Source organism: Eubalaena glacialis, chromosome 16 (assembly GCF_028564815.1).
Source record: "Eubalaena glacialis isolate mEubGla1 chromosome 16, mEubGla1.1.hap2.+ XY, whole genome shotgun sequence".
Lineage (NCBI taxonomy): Eukaryota > Metazoa > Chordata > Mammalia > Artiodactyla > Balaenidae > Eubalaena > Eubalaena glacialis.
The window spans coordinates 65,736,739-65,762,794 of record NC_083731.1 but is presented as its reverse complement, the minus strand read 5'-3'; the positions used below and the strand labels follow the sequence as shown (position 1 = coordinate 65,762,794).

The following is a 26,056-nucleotide window of genomic DNA, read 5'->3' as shown; positions in this document are numbered from 1 at the left end:
AGCAGGTGAGGACCTAAATAGGAATCTCTTCGTGACAGTTTCTTATTTACCATCAATAATTCTGTAACTTCAACAAGTAAATATTACTTCCTTTTTATTAGCAAATAAAGTAGTAAGTCTGTAAGGAATTTACAATAAAGGCTGAATTATCCAGAATGTCATAGAGTTATCACTTCCATACTCTCAAAGCATAGATAATTATACTCAAGTAAAAATGTTGACATGCTAAGGTGAAAATTCAGTGTTGGTGTCAAGAATAAGTAGCAAAATATTAAACACAGGTATTTATGGATTTTAGAAGAATACAGTATTGAACATAAAAATGAAGCATTCATATTACCTCTAAATATGCAAAACTTCAAATTTATTTCAACAACTAGTTAGCTTTCGACTAACTAGTTATGGTATTCAAAGCTAACGAATTTTATGATCTACAAACCCAATATTAAGGCTAGAAGCACTAAAGTCTGGTGAGAAGACAAAGGAATAGGGACCCAAGGGAACAGATAGACAAAAAGGAAACAATAATTCAGAAAAATATGTCATGCAATTGAGAAACACTAGGAAAAAAAGTCCTTTCTTTAGCAAACATTCCTTTCCTCAACAATGTGCTCCTCTTAGAAGACGTTCATTATTTTAGCTACAAAGTTTAGCTGATTATCAAATAATCAAGATGAATTTTATTCTGTCATTTAATTTCATAGTTTTGAATATGCAATGGTATACTCTGTGATGCCAGTTCCCTTTATGTCTAAATAAGTAAACAGATGAACAAAACAACCATGTTGGTGAGAGAAAAGAACAGTTTGAAGAGGTGAAGAGTCATACTTCAGATGCCCCATAGAAAAGTACAGCATTTTCTAAAATGTTTTAAGGTTAGCCATATTTACAGCTTCAGCCCAGAAAGGTTCATCCCAGGGCTCCAGGTTTGAAGAGAGATATGACCTGTAGACATGAAAGCCTTTCCAGAACCAAATGTGTTCTGGATTTATCTTTTTTATTTTAATATTTTCATTAAGATATAATTTACATACCATAAAATTCACCCCTTTGAAGTATATAATTCAGTTGTTTGTAGTATATACACAAAGTTGTGTGATGATCACTATTAATTGAGAACTTTTTATTACTCCCCAAAAGAAACCCCTTACCCATTAGCAGTCATTTTCCATTCCTCCCATTGCCCCCTGTTCTCAGATCCTGGGAACCACTAAACTATCTTCTTTCTCTGTGGATTTGACTATTCTGGACATTTCATGTAAATGGAATCATATAATATGTGCCTTTTTGTGTTGAGCTTCTTTTGCTTGGCATAATGTTTTCAAGGGTAATCATGTTGTAGCATATATCAGCGCTTCAGCCTTGTTAATGGTTGACTAATATTCCATTGTATGGATATACCACATTTTGTTCCTCCATTCATCAACTGATGAATATTTGGGTTGTTTCCACTTTCTGGCTACTATGAACAATGTTGCTATAAACAGTCATGTACTAGTTTTTGTGCAGACATGTATTTTCAGTTCTTATGGGTATATATGTAGTAGTAGAATTTCTGGATTATATGTTAACTCCGTGTTTAACCCTTTGAGGAACTGCCAAACTGTTTTCCAAAATGGCTGCACCATTTTACATTCTAACCAGCAGTGTATGAAAGTTCCAATTTCTCCATATCCTTGCCAATATTTGTTATTATCTGTCTTTTTTTGATAGTCATCCCAAAAGGGTAAAGTGGTATCTCATTGTGGATTTGACTTCATTTCCCTGATGAGTAATGATGTTGAGCATCTTTTCATGTGCTTATTGGACATTTGAATAACTTTTAGGGAAAATGTCTACTCAGATCCTTTGCCCATTTTTAAATTGGGATATGTCTTTCTATTGTTGAATTTTTAAGATTTATTTATATATCTTGGATGCTAGTCCTTTATCAGATGTATTATTTGCAACTATTTTCTCCCATCCTGTGGATTGTCATCTCACTTTCTTGATAGTGCCCTTTGACTCACACAAATCTTTAATTTTAGTGAAGTCCAATTTATCTTTTTTTTCTTTTGTTGTTTGTGCTTTTGGAGTCATGGCTAAGAAACTATTGCCTAATCCAAGGTTATGAACATTTATGTCTATGTTTTCATTTTATAGTTTCATATTTTTAGCTCTTACCTTCAAGTCTTTTATCCATAATGAGTTAATTTTTATATATGGTGTGAGGCAGGGGTCCATCATAATTCTTTGCATGTGAATATCTAGTTGCCCTGGTACCATTGATTGAAAAGACTATTCTTTCTCCATTAAATAACTGTCTTAGCACATTTGTTGAAAATCAATTGACCATAAATGTAGGGGTTTATTTCTGGACTTTCAGTTCTATTCTATTGATCTATATGACCATTTTCATGCCAGCACTATGCAGTTTTGATTACTGCAGCTTTGGAGGAAATTTTGAAATCAGAAAGTGTGTTTCCTTCAACTTTGTTTTTCCTTTTCAAGACTTTTCAGCTATCCTGAGTTCTTCGTATTTCCATAAGAATTTTAAGGTCAGCTTATCAATTTCTTTGAAAAAGGCAATTGTGATTTTGATAAGGTTTGTGTGGAATCTTTAGCTCAATTTGAGGAGAGCTTCCATCTTAATAATACCTAGTCCTCTGATCCATGAACACAGATGTCTTTCAATTTTGTTAGGTCTTTTAAAATTTCTTTCAACAATGTTTTGTAGTTTTCAGTGTTCAAATAGTTCAGCTTCTTGGTTAAATTTACTCAGTTTTTTGGGTTATTTTGGATGCTATTGGAAATTATTTTCTAAAGATCTTCAGATTGTTCATTACTAGTGTATAGAAATACAATTATTTTTTATATATTTCTCTTTTATCTTGCAACCTTGTTTTTGTTTATTAGCTCTAATTGTGCGTGTGTGTGTGTGTGTGTGTATTCCTTAGGATTTTCTATATACAAGGTCAAAGTGTGAAGAGATACAGTTTTGCTTTCTCCTTTCCAATTTGAACGCCTTTAATTCTTTTTATTTTGCCTAATTGCCCAAGCTAGAACCTCCAACAAGGCTGAATAGAAGTGGCTAGTTTGGACATCCTTGTCTTGTTCCTAATATTAGGGAGAAAGATTTCAGCCTTTCACCATTAAATATGAGGTTGGCTATAGGTTTTTCATGGATGCCCTTCTCAGGCTAAAGAAGTTTTTTTCTATTCCTAGTTTGTTGAGTGGTATTACCACTGGAAGGTGTCGAATTTTTTTAAAATGCCTTTTCTGTATTTATTGAGATGATTGTATAGTTTTTGCTCCTTATTCTATTAAGATGGTATATTATATTGATTAATTTTCATATGTTGAATCAATTCTGCATTAGTAGGATACTATTCACTTGATCATGGTGTATAATTCTTTTTATATGTTGTTGGATTCAGTTAGCTAGGATTTTGTTGAGGATTTTTGTGTTGCTATTCATCAAGGATATTGGCCTATAGCTTTCTCATGATGTCTTTGACTGGTTTTGGTGTCAGGGTAATACTGGCCTCATAGAATGAGTTAGAAAGTGTTCTTTCAACAACAACAAAAAGACACAAATGGTCTTATTTCCAAAACGGAAAGAGACTAACAGACAAAGAAAACAAACTTATGGTTACCAAAGGGGAAAGGGAGGTGGGGGGAGGGATAAATTAGGAGGCTGGGATTAACATACACACACTACTATGTATAAAATAGATAACCAACAAGGATCTATTGTATAGCACAGGGAACTATACTCAATATTATGTAATAAGCTATAAAGGAAAAGAATCTGAAAAAGAATATATATATGAAACTGAATTGCTGTGCTGTACACCCGAAACTTACATGATAATGTAAATCAACTACACTTTAATAAAAAATAAATAAAATAAAATGTAAGTTAAGAAAAGCATTCTTTCTTTTTCTAGTTTTTGGAAGAGTTTGTAAGGGACTGGTGTATTAATTCTTCTTTAAACATTTGGTAGAATTCACCAGTGAAGCAATTTGGGCCTGGGCTTTTCTTTGGAGGAAGTTTTTTGATTACGAATTCAATCTCTTTCCTTGTCATAGATCCAGCTAGATTTTCTATTTCTTCTTGAATCAGTTTCAGTAGTTTGCCTGTTTCTAGGGGTTTGTCCATTTCATCTAAGTTATCTAATTTGTTGGCATGCAATATTTTGTAGTTTTTCCTTATAATCCTTCCTATTTCTGTAAGGTCCATAGCAATGTCTCCTCTTTCATTCCTGATTTGAGGAACCCGAATCTTCTCTTATTTCCTGGGTCAGTCTAGCTAAAGGCTTATCAATTTTGTTAAACTGTTCACAGAACCAACTTCTGGTTTTATTGATTTTCTGTATTGTTTTATATTCTCCTATTTCACTTATTTCCACTCAAAACTTTATTATTTCCTTCCTACTGCTTGTTATGAGTTTGTTTACTCTTATTTTTCTAGTTTATTAAAGTGGAGAGTTAGGTTTTTGTAGTCATTCTACTTTTTAAATATAGACATTTAATACATTTCACTCTAGCACTACTTTAGCTGCATCAAATAAATTTTGGTATGGTGTATTTTTGTTTTCATTCATACCAAAGTATTTTTAAAAATTTCTCTGTGATTTTTTTTTCTTTGACCCACTTATTTCCACATATTTGTGCATTTCCCAAATTTCCTTCTGTTGTTGATTTTTAATTTCATTCCATTGTGGCTGGAGATCATACTTTGTATGATTTCAATCCTTCTAAATTTATTTAGAATTGTTGTATGGCCTAATATATGGTCTATCTTGGAGAATTTTCCATATGCACTTGAGAAGAATGTGTATTTTGCTATCGTTAGGTGGAGTGTTCTGTAGACATGTTAGCTATACTTGTCTTACGTGTTTTTCAAGTTTTCTATTTCCTTCTTGCTCTGTCCAGTTGTTTTATTCATTACTGAAAGTGGGATAATAAAGTCTCCAACTATTATTTTTGAATTATGATTCACCTTTAAAAATAATTTGTAGGAGAAATTGATTTTCAAGGTGTAATTTGGGTTCCAATCTACTCTGGAACGAATCTGGAAAGTTTTCACTGAGTCAAACAAATGGTACTTAAGGAGACCTCTGAGACATCTACATTTACATCCCATCCTTTCCACACAAGTCCTTTGGTTTCTGCTAATATTATCCTAATCCCAAGCCTTTATCCAGGGAAGGCTATGGAGATACATAAAAGGTAGTAGAATATAAGATCAAATTTACCATGAGTACTTAAATGCAGATTCCTGGGCTGCACTCTAGAACTACTCAATCAGAATTTCTCAGGGCAGGGTTCAGGAACACTTGCTTTAATACTTCCTAGGCAACTCTTGTACACACCAAAGTCTAAGGATCTGGACTCTGACTGACAAGAGTACCAAGAACATTTTCTTAAAGGAACATTTACCTTTAAGAACACATTTCTAGGGACTTCCCTGGTGGTTCAGCGGTAAAGAATCCGCCTTACAATGCAGGGGACGCAGGTTTGATCCCTGGTCAGGGAACTAAGATCCCACACGCTGCAGGGCAGCTAAGCCCACGTGCCACAAACTACAAAGCCCACGTGCCCTGGAGCCTGCGTGCCACAACTGGAGAAGAGAAAACCTGCACGCCACAACTAGAGAGAAGCCCACGCACCACAATAAAGAGCCCACACGCCTCAACGACAGATCCTGCATGCCTCAACGAAGATCCCGGTGCCACAGCTAAGACCCGGCACAGCCAAAAATAAACAAAAATAAATAAATAAATAAATAATAAATCTTAAAAAAAAAAAAAAGAACACAGTTCTATAGTTCAGGAAAATGAGTACTTATACGTTTTCACGGAAATACTTAAAAATACACCATGTTTCAGAATCTGTACTACCTGGGCAGATTATTCTGGTATTGAGCACTGGGAGGTTTTCTTTACTGGCTGCCACAGCAGGACCAGAGCCAGAGTCAGTTTGGGAACGACTTGCCCGGCCATCTGGAGACCGAGGTGCAGTTTTAACTGTTGGCAAAAAGTCCAGATTAAAAGGAGATAAAGTTATAAAAATAAGCAAGTCCTTACACACTCATGACATAAAATAATTTCATACATGTTTAATCAGTAGAACCAAAAATATTTACATTGTGTTTATTCTTTTACCATTTTCTGTTCATTTTCTTGGGATTTACTATGTGGAAGGAATCTGCCACAGTTAGAAGTCTTGATCTCCCATCTCGAATAGATGGCAATTAATAAAAAATAGATGCTTACCATAATTAAAGGTCAGTGATGCTCATAATTTGAATGTGAGAAACCCATTATTAAAGAAAAAGGAAATTCTGAAGCCTGACAACTTTTGAAAATGGAACATGTGTTGCAGTGTATACTACCAATGCAATCCTCTTCTCAAAAATGTTGGATAAATGATAAAATTTAAGGAATGTAATTCCCAGAGCTAACAGTGAAACATGAGTAGCATTTTCTTCTACACATGGAAGGAAAAATATTATTTTTTCAAAGGAAACCAATATACTTTTCCTGTACTTCCCAATTAATTATTTACTCAAGACAATGATTTGTCCAAAACAGTTTTATCATATTTTTATAAAAGCTCAATATGTTTAAAAAATTATTCCAAAACAGAATTACTCTCAAAGTAAACAACAAAAAGAGAGACTTAATTCTATCTAAACTGGGGCAATTTAATGGAGAGCAAATAGTATCTTTAACTAATTTAGGAGCGATTGGCAGGTGTTTAAAAAAACAGTAATCCTCAAACTCAATTTAAAAATACTCTAAAACTTAATTATCTTTACTCTCCCGAAGACTAATTACAAACTAACTATATTAATCTTACACACTCATCTCTCTGTTCAAAAACAGTCCAGCTGCACTAAAGAAAAGTAGCAGAACAGGCACTCTTTCTTTTTTTTTTTTTTTGACAGATGGGAGCCCTGGAACTAATTTCTAATAAAAACAACCTTTTGATATTCATCTCTGATAAAAAACAGAGTGTGTTCTAGTGACTAAGATTGATCTTCCATTGCAGGTAAGTAACTAAATTAATGTTTCATGGTTCTTCTTAAACATAACATCTCATTGATCATATTAATGTGTATTCTGCACATCTCAGATGTACGAATTATTATATTATTCAATGATAATACAATGAATATGCTTCAAAAAATTAATGATTAATACAGAAACACTTCTACTGCTACTGATTCCCACTAAATTGGATTACTAGCCAAAAAATAAGATCAAATACTGCTCCATAAAGACTTGTATAATCTATGCCTATTTCAATAACAATATCTACACCACTGTATCTGTATTTTTTTGGTTTCCTTTGCAGGCTATAATGGAAGTGTCAAATTCATGACAGTGTAGTAAGGTGGGATGGTAGCTGGTTAGAAAACCATTACCAATGAGTGCTGAAAAACCAATCCTCCAAAGAGAGCCATTCATTATGTCCAGAATGAGTAGCGTACAGGTATCGGTGTATTCTTGCATTACAGAAATATCTGGAGAATATTGCTCAAAACGGAGCATCGTATTTTAATGGGGTATCATAGTGACCAAATGGGTGCAACCAGAAAAAAAAAGTTTAAAATCATCAAATTAGAGTGGTAAAGCAATTTAGGAGAGAGAATCTGGAAAAGAAGATATAATGTGTGGGAAGAGACTATGATGCCATGAAAGCTGTTTTCGGTATCATTTCAGGGCTGCCGCACAGCAGGGTCACCTTCAATATAGTGAAATGATGTGTGTAAAATTGCTTTTAAACTAGCCATAAAGCCCTACACAAATGTCAGTAGTTGTTACTGTTAACATTATCATACATAAAAGTTTATTAATAATAACTGTAATCATGGGTAGAAATTTAAGGAAGAATATATAAAGCTCAATACATTAACAAAAGAAAAACTTCCTAAGAATTAGAGCTGACCATGAGAGGGGGACGAAGTGAAAGTGAGTAGTCCGAAGGCTCAATGACCATCGGTCAAGGTTGTAAAATATGCCTGCGTTGGATTATATTCTGCAATGGGGCCATTTAAGGTCTAAAAGATCTAAGGTTATAAAATTGGGTTGTGTGCTGGAATAGGTACACATAAGGTCTAAAAGGACTAAGGATGTAGAATATAAAAGCACTGGTTGTATGTCAGACATGTGAGGTCTATAATATGGTCTAATTTCAAAGTTTCTAAGAGTTTTAAATACAATTAAGAACTACTCTTTCAAAGTTAGTGTAGTTAGCAACAACAGCGGAAGTAGTAGCAATAATCATAATAGTGATAATGACAGCAAACATTCCTTTACAGCACAATGTACCAGGTGCTATTTTAGGCACTTAATGTGTGTTAACTTATTTAAAGGTCACAACAAGTAGGTACATTATTATCCCCATTTCACAAATGAGGAAACCACAGAGAACTTGAGTAATCTATCCAAGTTTATATGTAATGAAAGTAAAAGCAAAACTTTAATGATGGCAAACAGCTGTGATATAATATCAATTGATTTTCATTAGTACTATGTAATTATTTTCATATTATCTTCTCATCTTCATTAATATTTCTGCTTGTTTTATTCTAGTAAATTAACACTTTTTCCCTCATACAACATGAAAAATTAAAAGTATAAATTCATCTTCAATTAAAACCTAAAAGGTAGAGAAATAGTTAATATTATTCAAGCAACTACACAATAATTTCCTGGCAAAAATAATTTCAGTAGAGATAGGGTTGTAACTAGATGTCCTATGATTTAAAAACTTAATTTAGTGATAAGGATTATCAGCCATCTAGGCTGATCAATGGAACTCAAGGGATTGATAAATTATTTAAATGTCAAGTTTTATGCATGTGAGGCCTGCAGCTTCCCTATTATTCTCAAAGGAATCTGAGGGCTAAAATAGGTTAAAATCTGCTGTTTTGGTGTTTACTCTTTCTTCAGGAAAATTAAGATATTTAGCCACATTTGGTCCCCAAATCCTTAGTTTATTATGATTTCTAGATCATGTGATAAAAAAGGGATGTGAGAGTACTTGACAATGGTCTAAATAATGTTACCTTCATTATTTTAGCATTCATGAATATCTAAGCTTTAACTTCTGAAAAACCTTGTTAAAAATAAAAATACAAATAGTTTATTTCAAACTGATAGGCCTTTCGAAAACTAAAAGCAGAATTACATTTTATTTAATTCCAAAATAATTTTATCACAGTTTTCTTACCAGTTAATGACGCTTTTGCATCATCTTCTTTTGATTCATCTTTAGACTCATCTGTTTCTGTGCTATCGTAATCAAATGATTGATTAACTGGTTCAGAGGAGTGAACTGTCTGGTCATCCATCACTTTAAGTACCCAGAAGAGAAGTATGTTTGAACAAGCAAAAATAAGATCCATAAATATTAAAATATGCTTAAGAAAGGAAAATTGAAATAGAAACCCAAAGAGATTCCACATTCACAAATAAGCACTGATTGGCAATGAACTTTCGGGTCATGTGATGTCTGTTAAGTACTAGAGATTATAAAAGGAAATATTTTAAATTGTCAAAATTATATTTTTAGCAGAAGAGAAAAATAAAATATAAGAACTTTAGAGAATGAAATACAAGTCCAATTACAAGTTACAATCTGTTTCTGAATATTAATTATTTATATTAAAGTTAACTTCTAATCTACTAAAATTCTAAGAGAAGTATACATATTACATTAATACAAAAAATTAAAATATAGGTGTAACTTTTATAAACTCTTAAAAAAGCAACATCAACATTTAGGAAATAAATGTTAAAATATTTTCAAAGTAGTTTATAGGTTTGATATTCTTTAAGAATTTAACAGATTCCAGTTTAAAAAATTTTAATTTTAGAAATACGATTTAAAGGTAATTTTTAACTTTATTTTAATGTTTCCAGTGTACTTTATCTCTGAAACTTTTTAAAGTGTGTCCAGACTGACCAATAGGAAAATTCCCTTGTGCTTGCCACGGGAATGCTGCTCCCTTCTTCAGAAGTTACTTTTGTTAATGTGTACCTTTTCCGGCCTCTTCAATGACTTGCCTCACTGCTTTCTTTAAACTGTTTGCCCGCAGCATTATTTCCCTCGGTTTGACAGTTTTCTGGGAGGAAGGTTTTGTAGTGTCATCCAAGAGTTGTTCCTTGCTTTCACACAAGGATTCTTCGCTGGAAGATTCCACAGGATCTTCTTCTACAATGAGAGGGCTGATGCCCGGGAGAACCGGACTAGCCTGGGAATCTGTGTGCAAAGCCTGGAGCAGTTGTTCAAGCTTCTCATTTAGAACTGAACACTAAGAAAACAAAAACACGGGAATGAATCTGCATTTAGTGGAGATGGAAAGTGATAGTTTAAATGAATGGTTTTTGATTTTTAGAGGAAAGATGCCTACACTGATGTTTATCATTAATTGGTTATCTATTACAAATTATACCTTAGACAGCTATGGACTTTTTATTTATGATTTTTTAAAAAACAGCACAATTATTCTGTAAATTTACTGATTTATACTTCCAGAACTATTCAAGCACCATCGCACACGTGAAAATCTTTACAATCTTCCTAAAGCTATTTTTCTTTAAAAGAAAACAATGAAAACTTCACGATAAAGTGACACATTACATTAACAATTTACACATTATACAAAATTTGCTGTACATTATACAAAACATTGCACAAACTTTTTTTTAAGTAATCAACTTACGGCACTGCCAAGCCTGTCTGAGTCTCGTAAACACAAACTGCCAAGTCTGGCTGAGTCTTGTAAACTCACCTTCAAAGCTCTGGTTTGCAAAGGAGTGACAGTACTTAAGGGATTATTGGCTCAAAGAAAGAGAAAAAGGAATATGCACAGGATAAGGAAGAACAATGCAGAAAGAAAACAAGTACTGGGCCCTTGTTTCTTTCTGCTTTTCTTGAATTCCTAAGGGTAAAGAAACATTCAGAACTGAAGCTATTGATGCTGCTGCCTAATATAAGTTTTACCTCCACACAATTTCCAGTCCCTTCCGCCTCCCTTTGTTTTTGATGACATGCCAAGAGAAAGTTACAGCAGAGATAGTTATGAGAAAAAAGTGTGACTACAGAGGGTTTCTGTTTTCTGAAGCTCTCCACAGAGTAGAAAAACAAGAGAAAGAGGCTGAAAACTTCAAACGTATATTTCTATTTTCTTTTCCTTCCACTCAATCAAACCACCATCTACAGCTGGGGAAGATCATTCCTTTGCAAAGCCCAAGAGAGACAAGCCTTTTGCGAGGATGCCCTGTCGTGAACAAATGAAAGCAAAGATGGTAGCTTTCAAGGTTCAGTAAACTATTCTTATTTTAGCCTCAGAAAGCTCACAACGGAAAAGAAATATCTATAAAGAAAAAGGCAAAGCAAGAAACAGAACCTTGAAAGAGGCCGAGGATCATAACATCTGGGAAATCCAAGCAACGATCCTGGGAGGGAACTTGAGTGGCCAAGGTTTGCCTGGAAGTGGAAAACCATTCCTCTTCCCACTGGAAAGCCAGCTTCCCAGCATTTCCCCCCATGTGACCCGACTACTGTGCATTTCTCCTTCAAAATGTCAATCAGTGGGAAAAAGGAGTTGAGTTATCAAGTTCGGCATGTTGGTCTTCAGCAATGCAGTTTTCCTACATATTGAAGGGACTAATCATAAAGCATGTTTTAAACCCTCATATCTGATTCAAAAGTAGTTTTTCTCTTGGTTTAAGATGTTTTGGCAGGAAAGCCACTTAATCAATTTAGCTGTAAAACACAGTTCAATATTAACATCGTCAGTAAAAAACCTTCATGTCCTGAACACGTCCCGCTTACTTTATTGGCCACAGCATCGGCTGCAACAGCTTTTTCCAACGTTTTTTCATGCGCCTTCTCTACTTTGGCAACGAAATCCTTTACAGTTTCACAAAGTACCCTTTGAAGAAAAGAAATTGTGCAATTCAGGAAACTCAGTAGGCTGATTTGCTTTGATTTACAAACATATTTAAAAATAAGCACAATTAAGTAAACTGTTAAAATATCGGGATCATTTGTTTACAAACGCATACTTGTATTTGCTGTGTAACATGTCCTATATAAGTTCAAGACATTCGAAGTGATAAATGGATACATGAATAAACCTTGCTCTACATAATTTAAATAAGTCATTTTAAGGTTATAACAAGCCTTTCTCAAATATTTAAATTTTTAAAATTCTTGAGAAGAGTAGTTGTAGACCTTATTTAAAAAAGAAAGCATTATCTTCTGCACCTTATGTATCCTTATAACAGGACTTTCAGTGTTGAGCAAACAAGAATAAATCTGTCACTAATGGTGTCACTGTTGCTCTCCTATTCATTATATAGGTAAATATATCCTTCCTGAAGAGGAAAGAGGTTGTGCGTTATGCTGGAAACCAACCTGCCACTTGAACTGAGTTATATTCTCTGTAAATCCATTCATTTTTTTTCCTTAAGATAACCAATGTAATACCATGCAGACTAACTGAATTTAGGTCTTGTTAGTGTCAGCAATGTATGGTTTACTTGTTTGTTTCTTTTAATTACATTTGGTTTTTTTGCAATAGAAAAATAGACTAAAAAAAAAATCTGAAACATTAAAAAATTTGTCAAAAGTCTTTAGAACTGGTGTTGGATTAAAAACTACAACCAACAGAATGGTATATGACCAGCTTTTTGTAGCAAGCATTTATAAAGTGATTTTGAAAACAAAATCAGACTATTTTAAAATAATAATATTTCTCTTTAACATTGATAAAGGTTGAGGAATTTTAGGAAAAAACCCCCAGATTACAGCAATTATTTTTTTCTATTATACTCACAATTTTCTCTGGTATGTGAGTGACATAAACTTTCCAGATACTTAAGTATTAGGAAATCGAGCCATTCAATAGATACAGTACACACACACACACACACACACACACACACACTCTCTCTCTCTCTCTCTCTCTTCAAACCTTCACATTTATCATCTAAGAAATAAATGAATTACTCCTAACATTTTTTGTTTTGTTTGTCATTTTTGGCAACCATTTCTAGATTTCACTTGGACAAAAGGTAATACTTCCTAACCTTTAACCTTTTTGGTTGGGCTTTTAAACAAATTTCTACAGAGACTCTATCTAGCTAACCATTTATTAGAGATTCATTCATGTGTTTCATGTCAAGTTTGGTCTTCTTTGTTCATGTATAATATTTTTATGGAATTTCTTGAAATATTCAGGCAGGCTACTATGAAATTTCTTCTATGAACTTTACTGAAAGTTTTTCTAAGACGTCCCACGTTTAAGAAGAGGAAACAATGACATTCCGTCCTCTTTACGGAACTCCAAAATAAAAGTTTTCCTTGTTATTATTACAACACTGTGTTGATAAATTTTCCTCTTGGATTTGTAAAATTGCATAATGCCATAACATTATCATAGCTACTTTTGCTGGCATTTCACTAACTCCTAGGGACAGAGCCTGTCGGTCCATCAGCCTAGGAATGAAAGGGGCAGCAGAGGTGCTTCCTCACTTGTGCCATGCTGCTGAGGCAGACAGAGGCTCAGGGAGAGAGGAGGATACTGGGTTAGGGAACGCTTGCCACTTAGTTGGGGGAATCTTATGGTCCACTAAGTTCCATATTCCAGAAGATAGAGGATATTTATAATCAGGAGGAATGAATTCACTTTTTGTTATACCTAAATGGTGAATGCAGAGGTTTTTAAAATAGAAATAAAACGTACACTTAAAAGCAGTGTGATTTCAAAGTCACACCAACTAGGAACTTGCAAACTTGGGGAGAAACAGTTTTAAGATGTATTTACTATAGTAACACAAAAAACTATATCCTCCAACTGATACAGTTTCCCGCTTTAATACATAAAGACTTCCAGAAAATATGTGCAAAAATCAAATGAATGAAACTGGAACATGGATCTTCACATAGAGCTAAAAATATTCTAAATTCCTAATTCCACGTTTAATTAACATTAGTTATCATTTTGATGAGGTATATCCAGCACTGTACTTCTTTAGTTTTGTTCTCTCTCTTCCAAGCTGAACATGGTCAAATTATTCAGTTGAAGCTAACAACAGTCCACACAGCTAGCATGCTTTATGATTTCCACCATCATCTTAATTGTGTTATATAGGGGATCTATACTTATCACTGGTAACAGCATCTTCATTTATCAGTTTTCCACTTATTTTTAATAGGGGTAAATGACAATAAAACATGCAAATGCTACACTAAGAAAAATACGGCAATGGTGCCCAAACAGAACCACATATTGGTAGTCAGTACCTGAAAACTTCATTTTTAATCTGATATTTAAAAGTTCCAATCAGAAATTAAAGGTGATTTACAAACATCAATGCATAATATATTAAAACCCCTAGCTATCTATGTGCTCTAAGGAAAGAGTCTAACTACATATCTAACCTCATCTATACAGTGAGGGGGTTTGCCTAAATTATCTCTAAGATAGATCCTAAATCTAAAATTCTATGGTTCTATGACAATGGTTCCAACTTTATTATTTTTTCCTGCTAATGATCCCATTTTCTGAGAAGTTTTTTTTAATGTTTATTTATTTATTTATTTATTATTTTTTTGGGTGCATCAGGTCTTAGCTGCAGTGTGCAGGCTCTCTAGTTGTGGCGTGCAGGCTCCAGAGCACTGTAGGCTCTGTAGTTGTGGCACGCAGGCTCCCGAGAGCATGGGCTCTGCAGTTTGTGGCATGCGGGCTCTCTAGTTGAGGCACAAGGGCTCAGTAGTTGCGGTGCATGGGCTTAGTTGCCCCACAGCATGTGGGATCTTAGTTTCCCGACCAGGGATCAAACCTATGTCCCCTGTATTGGAAGGCGGATTCTTAACCACTCGACCACCAGGGAAGTCCCTGAGAATTTTTGTCTACAGAATAAATTGCATTTACTTAATAACTTGTTTTTTATTTTTATTAATAAATGACATCTATAATGACGAATTAGTCCTTCTGAATCTCAGAAGAACTCATGTTACCATACTGAACTGAGAAAATTACAAAGTCAAAGAAATGTTGACTTTATGCTGATGAACTACATTAGTTAACCTACTTATTAGCTATGCTGATGAAATACAGCTTTTCCATCAGCATTTTCAACATTTTAAAATAGTTAAGAATAGCTTAAGCTACTGGGAATTACTATTTTATGAAACAAATATAAACATACACAAGAGGTTTAGTTAAAATGTTCTGCCTTAATGCATCATTCAACAAGTAAATGGCATTAACAAAAGAAGAGAATTCTTTATTTTATCTAGGTGGTAGTTAAAAGAATGTAGATGTAAATGTGTATGTGTATTATCTTTTTCTAATCACTAAGTTGTACCTTTATGATTTGAGTACTTTACTGTGTATATGTCGTGCCTCAAATAACACAGTTTTTTAAAAGTAGGGAGAACTATTATAGATTTTCTAAGTCTTAGAGACATAAACCCAAATGCAATACATGCCCTGTTTGGATTTTGATTTGAACGAATCAATTGTCTAAAAAAAACTTCAAGAAAATTAGGGGAAACGGAATATAGGTTGAGTAATTATTATTAATTTTATTAAACTTTTAAAAAAGATTATTGGATATACATACTGAAAGTGGAATAAAATGATTTCTGGGATTTGCTTAGAGATACTCCAGCAAAAGAAAGTGGGGAGTAGATGACAAAATGTTGATAAATACTGAAGCTGAGTGATGGGTATGGTGGGAAATCATTACACTAGTGTCTCTACTTTTTTGCATATTTGAAAAAAATCCATAACAAAAGTCAAAGTAAAAATATACCATATCACTGGTACAAAGTTATTACATATTTTCCTCTCTTTTCTCTCTTGAACCTCTTTATGGCAAATCCCCCAGAATTTTAATCTGCAGTTGTAAAGTTCAGGCATCTGGGCCGGCCTGGGAGCTCAGACAAGTGACAAGAGGGGACCAAGGTTGTAATAGAATCCGCTTAAAGGCAAATGAGCTAGTCAGGGAGGAATCCAAAGCCAAGCTAAGAGTAGAGCCTAGACAAGGAGCCAGGCCAAGGTCAAGGAAAAAATGTGAATGCAGTTGGGTAAAACATGAGGTGATGATACGATAATTTAATATAGCACTCTGTAGTTTATAAGCTCTAATTTTATTTCATTACTCAAGTTAATTCCCCTAACACTTCCATGAGGGAGGAAGAACAGGCATTCTTTCCATTCTTACACTTGATAAAACAGGCATAGGTCACAAAGCCAGCAAATGGTTGAATCTCATCTAGGACCTCAGACTGACATAGTACAGCACTGTGACTTAACGTCAGTGGTTTTAAAGCTGTTTTTCAGAAATATTTCAGGGATTTCACCAAGGCTTGATTAAAATTTCATTTAGAAATATAGAATATAATTTTTTAAATGTTCTTAACATTTTAAAATAACTGTTAGGTATACAAGAGAACAATACTATGTTAGCTTTTACTTTAGAATTCACTATTTTTTGTGCAAATCTCGTACTATATTTAATGCAGTTTCCAGTTATTTCTGTATTTTATGTTGGTTACATGGTCGTAAGGAAATTGCCTTCAATTAAATAAAAATGGCATCCTTATGACCATGTAACCAACATAAAATACACAAATAACTGGAAACTGCATAGGACATAAAACTAAAACTGTCACCTATAACCTTATTGCTTATTTTTCTGTTAGGTAACTAATAATTTAATCCTATCCAATGTATTAATGCCAACAAAATAAAATTTTAGTTTTTTAATATTGGGATTCTGCATAAAATTTTATTTGAAAAAAGACAGTTATAAGTCAATTATCATCTTAAAGAAATAAAAATAAAAAACACATAAAATGTAAAAGAGGCAGTAATCAAACACCCGAAAGCCAATATTAAAGCTTTGCTAACATCTGAACTAATAAAGGTGGCCAAATAAAATATTTACTTAATTGTATTAAAGAATAATTCTATAACTTGTTATACCTTTAAAAAGTTTCCATTGCAACTTTCAATCTTTTCTAGCCATGTCCTCTAAAGTGTCCCATAAAGAGGCACTTGACTCATAGGGTAAGGGTGGCAAATGCAAATGTCTTCCTCATAGAAGTAACTTAAGAAATACCAGAGGAAGTAACTTTGGTATGTGAATTTGGCCCAAGAGGAGAAAGACAATAGGGAGTGCTAAGGCCTGGGACAAAGTAGAGATTTGTACATTTCACCATAAAGCAATATAACTAATTAAAAAACACCCAACCGAGGCATCAACCAAAAAACCCATCAGCAGCACTGCCCATCAAATAAAGAGCATCTGGAGCCCACTAATCTGGGCAACTAGTGTGCTTCCCTTGCCTTTTGCTGTTAACTCTTTTCCTATTGCTCAGTCCTGTCTCCTATTGCTGAAGGTTATGGCGCCAAAAGCAATTGTCATTACATCTGTGCTTTGGTCACAAGCAAATTTGTTTTTAATGATTTATTTTGTCTTTCCTTGACTTCTTTGCAAATTAAGTATATAACATGTAAAGTTTGTGTATTTTTCCCTCCATCACTTCCCCACTCCCTTTCTTTACCTTCCCTTTCTCTCCTCTTTCTGTATATCAGTAATATTTCCTTGCTAAGCCTGAATCCTAAAGCATGCTTTTACTTTTGCTCATCAGTTGAAAATTTCAGTGGGTTTCACTCCTTCCTGTAGTTGACTTTCCAGTTCTCATGACAGCAGTATAGGGTGATTCAAGACTAAATCCTAAATTCCAGCCAGGCAACATTCGGGATAATAAAATCAAGTAGCTTTGGCTCCATGTATGGAATCAACTTAACTAAAATCTGATAACTTTGAATTAAAATATAATTACATAATTTAAACATACTGAGAAATGTCATTTTGAAAAATCTCATTATTATTTTCCTTCTCCTGGTGTAAACAATCCCTGAATAGTAGTGTTTATGGAAATAATGAATTATAGTGAAATGTGTTTTCCACATCATAATTAATCATAAATGTTTCTTTAAATAAGAACTTAGATTAATCAAATTCTAAACATTCACTGTACCTTTTTGACAAAAATGTTTCAAATTAAGCCTCAAAAAAATAGCCTCTAAATAAACTCCACTGCAAATAAGATGCTAAGGTGGTGTTTTAAAAACCAGTGCAAATTTAGTATATCTAGTTCTATAACCTACTTCACAGATATTTTGGGGGGCGGAAATCACGAAGAAATGTCATAAGTGGTAGGAAACAGCTTTCCTTTCATTTTCACCATATAACTATATCATGACTTGAACTCCACAACTCACTTGGCAGATGATATGACCACTGCATGTTCATCAGAATTGAGGATTTTTGTAAGATGAGCTGCGACTGAGTCTTCATAAATTGTCATCTGAAAAAATAAAAAACTCACACTGTATTATTGTTTCTGGCATTTATACAACTCAGTTATTACTGCTTCAAAAATGGGACCATTTTGACTCATCTGACACATGGCAATGGCTGTAATGAAATATAAATGGCTTTCATGAAATAAATAATATATATGAAAAAGTCATTATACAAAATAGATAAATATTTCCTTTCTGTGAAAGGCTCTTAGTTTCTGGAATTCTTTAATTCATATTCTTAAAAAATCCATAAAATCCATTAAAAATTTCATTAATGTCAAATAGCTGAATATATTAAAAAAAACTCCTACAAATCAGTACAAAAAAAGCGAGACAGTCTAATAAAAATTGGCAAAAGACTAGAAATTAAAGAGGAAGATAGGGTTTCCCTGGTGGCACAGTGGTTAAGAATCCGTCTGCCAATGCAGGGGACATGGGTTCGAGCCCTAGTCCGGGAAGATCCCACATGCTACGGAGCACCTAAGCCTGTGTGCCACAACTACTGAGCCTGTGCTCTAGAGCCTGTGAGCCACAACTACTGAGCCCACATGCCACAACTACTGAAGCCCGCGTGCCTAGAGCCCATGCCCTGCAACAGGAGAAGCCAGCGCAATGAGACGCCCGTGCACCGCAATAAAGACCCAACACAGCCAAAAATAAATAAATAAAATTTAAAAAATGAAAAATAAATAAATAAAAAAATAAATAAAGAGGAAGATATACAAGTGGTCCATAAGCAGATGAAAAGGTGATCAATCTCATCAGCCATCAGGGAAATAGAAACTAAAACCACAGTGCAACACCCCTGTATATCTGCAGAATAGCTAAAAGGAAAACAACAGCGATGACTGGAAAATGCCATATGCTGGCAAGGTTGTGGAGCAACAGAATTCTTGTACACTGTGGTGGAGGCGCAAATTGATACAAACACTCTAGAAAACTGCTGGGTAGTATCTATTAAAGCTGAACGTATGCATAACACTGTAGGACTCAGCCATTCAACTTCTGTTTATACTCAAAAGAAAGGCAGATGTGCTTTCCCAAAAGACATGTGCTAGAATGGTCACAGCAGCATCCATTCAATAGTAGAATGGATAAAAAACTGTAGTATATTCGTGCAACAGAATACTACAGGGCAATGAGAATGCATGATGTACCACTATGCCACAATATAGATGGATCTCACAGACATAATATTTAGGGAAAGAATTCAGAAATGAAGGAGTGTACACATACAAAATGATTCTATTTTATAAAGTACAAAAACAGACAAGATTAATCTATGCTGTTAGAAGTTAAGATAGTGGTTATGGGGGTGGGAGGTGGGGTGATGAAAGAAAGGGGGCACAGGGGGGTACTGGTAATGCTGCCTTGTGTCTGGGTGTTGATTACATGGGTTCATTTAGTTTCTGGAAACTTACCAAGCTGTATGTTTATGATATGTGCACTTTTCTGTATGTGTAATTCAATAAAAAGTTTTTAAAATGCTGAATGCATGTCATTCAATCATGTAAATAAGTATTTCTCTCAATGAAATAATCAAAATGCTAAAGGAATTCCATATCCCCTGATCTATTTGACTCAAACTTTAACATTCTGTTGAAAGAACACATCTTCCTAATATGTAAAAATGTGCACAATATTTAAACAGCCTCATATTCAGAGCCTTCCACCAAATGTTTGCCTCAACTCTAGTCCATGTCACACAGCTCAAAAACGTCCATTATAAACTATCTGCTCTATTCAAGCTGGCCTCCAATGCTCTTCTGACTCAGGTAACCTTTCATTGCTTTTTACCAATCAGCATCAGTTTATTCACACACAAATGAAGATTCAATTACCCACCCCCCTATAAAGCCTTCCTGACTAGCTTCTTCCCAAAGCAATCTCAGTCCTGCTTTACATCCATTGCCACCAATGGCAATCAGTGTACTACTGATTTAAATTTCTATCTTACTGCCTTCAAAGGCAGAGCACATATGGAAAAGAAATTTTACCTGAAAGAAAGGAGGAGAGGGGAGGAACCTCAAAGTTTCACACAATATTGTATTGCCTGATAAATCTACTTACTGATCCCTGGTCTAAACATTAAAAACTACATCTTTACAGTTAAGATCAGAAAGATGAAAACGTATCTTCTAAAAAAAGCAAAGAAAGGAAATACTCTTCCAAAAAATTGATTTTATTTCTTTTCCCTACAGGGTAGACTGTCATAGAACATAAGAAGGTCGAGAAAAACTATCAATTCCATTTGAATTTACATTTAAAAAATCCAAGTTTTTGTCCATTAAAAGTAACCAAAGGCATAGAGTACAACATTTTCCAGAGGAAAAGGAAATAACCTCTATATCCAAGGATAAAATTATTATTATTATTTTAAATAAATTTATTTATTTATTTATTTTTGGCTGTGCTGGGTCTTCGTTGCTGTGCGCAGGCTTTCTCCAGTTGAGAGCACAAGCTCAGTAGTTGTGGCGCAGAGGCTTAGTTGCTCTGTGGCATGTGGGATCTTCCCGGACCAGGGCTCGAACCCGTGTCCCCTGCATTGGCAGGCGGATTCTTAACCACTGCGCCATCAGGGAAACTGGGATAAAATTATTGATGTCACTTATTAAGCTATTATGTAGTCCCTTAGCAGCATTAGGAAGGTAAAGTAATAACAGTTGACGTTTTTTATTGTGTACCAGGCACTGTAATTAAATACTTTGTATATATTTATTCTATTGATTGTCCTGTTTTACAGCTAAGGCACCTAAGGCTCAGGTGAGTGATTTGCCCAAGAACCACAGCTAATGAAGAGCAGACAAGCTACAAGTAGGGATTCTGGAGCTTATTCCATCACACACACCCCCACACACACACCCTGACCAAGCAAGTCTTGGTCTTTGCCTAACTGTATCTGTCAAATATAAATCTCATAATTGATCAGGTGTATTACTATAACAGCCTCCTGGTTGGGCTTCCTCTGTCTCTCCTGCCCCTTTTCAAACCATTCTCCACTTCACAACAGAGTGATTTTTTTTCTAAAGCACAAATCTGATCGTGCCACATCCCAGCTTAACATGTCTAAGTTTTCTGGAGAAAGTCAAAAGTCTTCAGCTAACACGTAAGACTCTCCATGATCTGAACCCTCCTTTCCTCTCCTCTGCCCTGTCTTTTGATGCCCTTCCCCTGCACCACATGCTCTAACTCTACAGAATTACTTGTAGTGCCCCAAATGTACCAAGGTCCTTACTATCAAGCTCTGCGTAATGCTCTTTTTCAACTAGCTAATTCTTCTCTTTTTTTGTGCTGAAAACCCAGTTTAGGCACAACCTCCTCTGTAAAGACCTCACTGAACTTACCAGGCTAAGAACCCTCTCTTCTGTGCAATCATTATACCCTGAAAATAACTTAAACATTGTTGGTCATTTCCTTGTCTGTCCCTCCCACTAGACCAGAGGTTCCCAAACTTTCTGGGCTCATGCATCCTTAGCGTCTTAGTAATTTTGTCACAGTGCCCCTGGGCCAAAAGAAATACTTAATAGCAGTTAAGTCCAAACAGCTTAATAAGTATTTATGTCCTGACAACTTAATAACCATTTGAAAAAAATAATACACATAAATTAAAAGAAAAGAAATATCTTATTTCATTCTTAAATAACTAGTTGTGAGCCTGTGGGCACTGTATACATCTCAAACCTTAGAATCAGATTGGACCGTGATACCCTCATTTTCTATTCAACACTAATTTTTATGTGGAGTTTGCTTTATATCACAGCAACTACTGAAAATCCAGCTGCACAAAAACATAATGTCATCAAAAGGAATGTAGAGCAACCTAATATTTAAACTGTGTACTACCTCAAGCTAGTAGTTTCTGTGATGTCCAACAGATGCTGAGTATTACAATGTTTTCTTTGAAATCTAAAAGAATCTCATGGTAGCCCTCTGAGTTCACTGAGGTGCCTGGCACATAGCTTGGCAAACATAGCTCTAAGCTGATTGAAACTAGAGGGTAAGTCTTTTATTTCCAGTCCCAGGTACCAATAGGCACTTAATATTGTTGAATGAATGAAAGAAAAAATAAAGTTACAACTTCATAGCATGCTATTACCAAGCAGCTAGAAAACAGACAGAATTGAGGGGAAAGAAGTTTTATTACTCAGTAAGAGTAAATTTAGAAATAAACTAATCAGAAGATTTTCATTTCCAGAAATTTGAGGCCATTCTCTCCTGTGTTTTCAGGGAGTTGACTGGGGTACAGCAGCTCACACCTTCTCTTTGATTACATTGGCATTGATAACAAGCATCTGTAGACTTACTAGACTTGTATGATTGGGGAATGATACAGAAGAGACCAAAAACATGACCTCTGCATCAAAAGGCTTTTAATCCAAAAAGAAAGCAGTAGGAATCTGGCTTCCAAGGAATACATAAGGCCAGAGGGCTTTGATGTCAAGATGTCCATTGTTCTAATACGGTTTGGTATTTAGATTAAAAGAATTTAACAATACGAATTTTTTTTTTTTTTAAGCCGTGCTGCACAGCCGGTGGGATCTTATTTCCGCGACCAGGGATTGAACCCGGGCCACAGCAGTGAAAGTGCCAAGTCCTAACCACTGGACCTCCAGGGAATTCCCTAACAATACTAATTTTTAATTCACTGTCTACTTTGTGCCAGTCATCGTACCAGATGACAATATAATGGTGAGTGAATAATATACATTGCCTGATCCTTACAGTGTGATAGCACTAAGATGATGGAAGGTGAAGGGGGCTGTGGAACTACTGAAGAAGGGCACAGACGTAGGACTTGGGAGATGAGGGATGACCACTTGGAGTGAGTGGTGGACACCTGGAATGAGTGATACCTAAGCTGAGACTTGAGGTGAGAACAGAGTGAACTAGTATGAGGCCAATGGAGAGATGCATATTCATTCGCCAAGGGGTAGAGGAGAGAAGAACCTGATGGCATAGGGATTTTACATTAAATGTAAACAATACATTTTCTGATATTGAGTATTAAGCAATAGAATCATTGTTACTGAAGGAAATCATGGAATCACTATTCTTACAATGTTCAAAAAGTACAACAACAAATAGAATTACTTAATTATGGCCATAAGGAATTAATCAATAAAACTGTCATAATTCCTTAAGCTCTATAATTCTATGGTGCCAGCAGAATGCTAACAGTTAATAAGAAGATCAACCACATTTTGTGGCCTTTTAAGGAAAATCGAAAAAAACAGTAATTTCGAAAAAAACAGTAATTTCACAGTCATGCATAAGGGAATCCAAAATGAATATTTTACTTAAAAAATATAAGCTGGAAAATTAGATTGAGCCTACGAAGAAGGAATATTTAGCTTACTTTTATTTCAGTTTTCAAGGCAAAGAAGTCACACAGTGACTGGTCAGAGTGACAAAGAACACTCATTTAACCTGTAATCTTAAGGCACACTATCTCCTTGTTATGAAATACTTTAATAAAAAAGCAAAATACATGAAGTTTCATTCAAAACTCCTTTACACTAAAAAAGAGCTTTCTTCCATGTAGTTACATTTGTACCTCATATTTAGTGACTACATATATGATAAAAGTAAATTGTCTGACTTTACCTTATATGCTAGGAAATAGACATCTTGAAGTAAGAAGAGCAAAATAATGCCCCTTTTGTCTCTTTGGAGAGAAAATTAATAACATTTAAAAAATACTATTAAGAAAAAAGATTGGTTCCTATGAAAACATTATGTTTATAGTTGAATAAAGTAATAATATAAACAAAAATCCTGCTGGAAATCAAGTAGTAAATATATTAATCTTTCATAGTAATTACCTCTGGGTGGCAGGACTGTAAATAAAATTTTTACCTTCTTTTTTATATATTTTTGTATTTTCCAAAATTTTTAGGAGCAGTTTTTGCAACTTTTATATCAGGGAAAAAATTTAAATACAATTAGCTTTTTTAAGGAATAGCCCATGTTTCTAGTTATCATTCCTTTCCTTAGTTTTGACAAGATCATAATTTTCTTAATGACAAAACAAAGATTTCAACTGTAAAATAAACACATGAATTTTCCTAGAGGGAAAAATAAGCTATCATAGATCAAATGGTCTTAGTGAGTCAGAGAATAATTCTTTAAAAATTAGGTTGTTTTAAATCTCCAGTGCTTTGAGGTTTAATCAAAATGCTGAATCTTTAAGAACGTCTAAAAACTGTAGTTATTAATGGTCTGTAGCAGGGATGGAATGAAGTGCAGTGTCTTCCTTTGTTTTATCTTGATCCACAGACTTAATCTAGATGCCTGTCCTGATGCATCCTCAACACAGCAGGGAAAGAAGGAAGAGAGAAATTCTAATACAATATTCTGGTGACGAGTACTGATGTGTGTCTGGAGCTGGGCGAACATCTAATATTCAAACAGGTGCTCATGGGTGAAGCAGAAGATGAGTGAAAGCTAACAGGAGCCTGGCATCAGCTGGCTTCCCTGGAGCCCGGTTGCTAAGAGTAAATAGGCAGGTGGAATATTCAGGGAGAACAATCAGGGTGGGAGCAAGGGAACCTGCAAGCCTGGTGCTTTCCACACACTCATCACCTCCTTTAATCCTCCCAACATTGTGGTCTCCTCAACAGCTGAGGTCCATGAAGATGAGACCCACAAAGGCGAGTGATGTGGCTGAATTCACACACCCAGGGTGGTTGTCATGGAAGGACACTCACCTAGATGGTAAGGATTCTTTCCTCTGGAGGAGGGAACCAGAAGCAGTCAATGAGACCAAACCCCAAACAAGAAAAATTACAATTAAGCGAACATACTACCATACCTTATATGTTTTTTATTGTTCAAGACACTCACCCCCGTTTTCAAATGATAAATAGATAAAGAGTTAAAGTCTTACATAAAATTCTTCAGATGCTTCTGTAGGTTCTGGAAGTAGAGAAGCCTTTGCTGGCAATTTGAGTTCATAGGTCATTATACTCCACCTGAAGGGAGAAAAGTCTTTGGTCTAAAATTCCTTTAAAATTTAATAAACTGACTTTGTTCTTACCTCACATACACACATATGCACATATATTAATGAACTATGGTTTCCTGTGTCTAAAATAACCAAATATGGGAAGAGATGGACTTTTGGTTATCTCATAAAATGCTGAATTCATAATTTATGATTTCCATATCTTACCAATTCTCTGATTGGTGACTTCCAAACATTTGAAGGCTATGGCCCACAGTAAGAAATGTAGATATGTAACAAGACCTCTCCTCTTCACTAGGTGCAAAGCATTCTGACTTTTCTATTCCTTTCTGTTTCACTTTTTAAATAATGCTCACTGCAATTTCTAACTAGATTATATAAGTTGCTAATGGGTCACAGCCCCAAATTCTACAACATGTCCTAGATTAAACAAACGCGTAGTACCTACGAAAAGTAAATCATTCTGCATGTAACAATCTGTCTTGCCAAGTCAGCTTATACAGACATGAAATGAAAATTATGAAAATTAGCTAAATAGTCCTTCTTACATTAAGAAAGTACGCATGGGATTGAGAGGAAAAAATTAATAGAAATAATACTTAATGGAGGCAAATTTACTTCAATTAGCTGTAAATATTAATTTCAAACCAAACATTGAATCATTTGGTGTTAGAGAAAAGCAATCAACGCCAGATAAATCC

The 26,056-nt window shown here is 34.7% G+C and overlaps 1 protein-coding gene across 7 annotated transcripts in view; it reads right to left on the bottom strand.

Annotated features, from left to right (window-relative positions):
- Positions 1–26,056, bottom strand: part of DGKH (diacylglycerol kinase eta) — a 191,033-nt gene that overhangs the window by 47,438 nt on the left and 117,539 nt on the right. For all 7 annotated transcript variants that reach the window (XR_009697561.1, XR_009697562.1, XM_061171182.1 and 4 more), the window contains 6 exons: positions 25,278–25,362; positions 18,308–18,393; positions 11,836–11,935; positions 10,036–10,309; positions 9,226–9,348; positions 5,886–6,011 (listed from right to left, as the gene is read on the bottom strand). Coding sequence is in view for 5 of the 7 variants with exons in the window: in XM_061171182.1 (XP_061027165.1) it covers positions 5,886–6,011; positions 9,226–9,348; positions 10,036–10,309; positions 11,836–11,935; positions 18,308–18,393; positions 25,278–25,362 (794 nt within the window). In the remaining 2 variants the exon portion in view is untranslated. The remainder of the gene's footprint in view (positions 1–5,885; positions 6,012–9,225; positions 9,349–10,035; positions 10,310–11,835; positions 11,936–18,307; positions 18,394–25,277; positions 25,363–26,056) is intronic.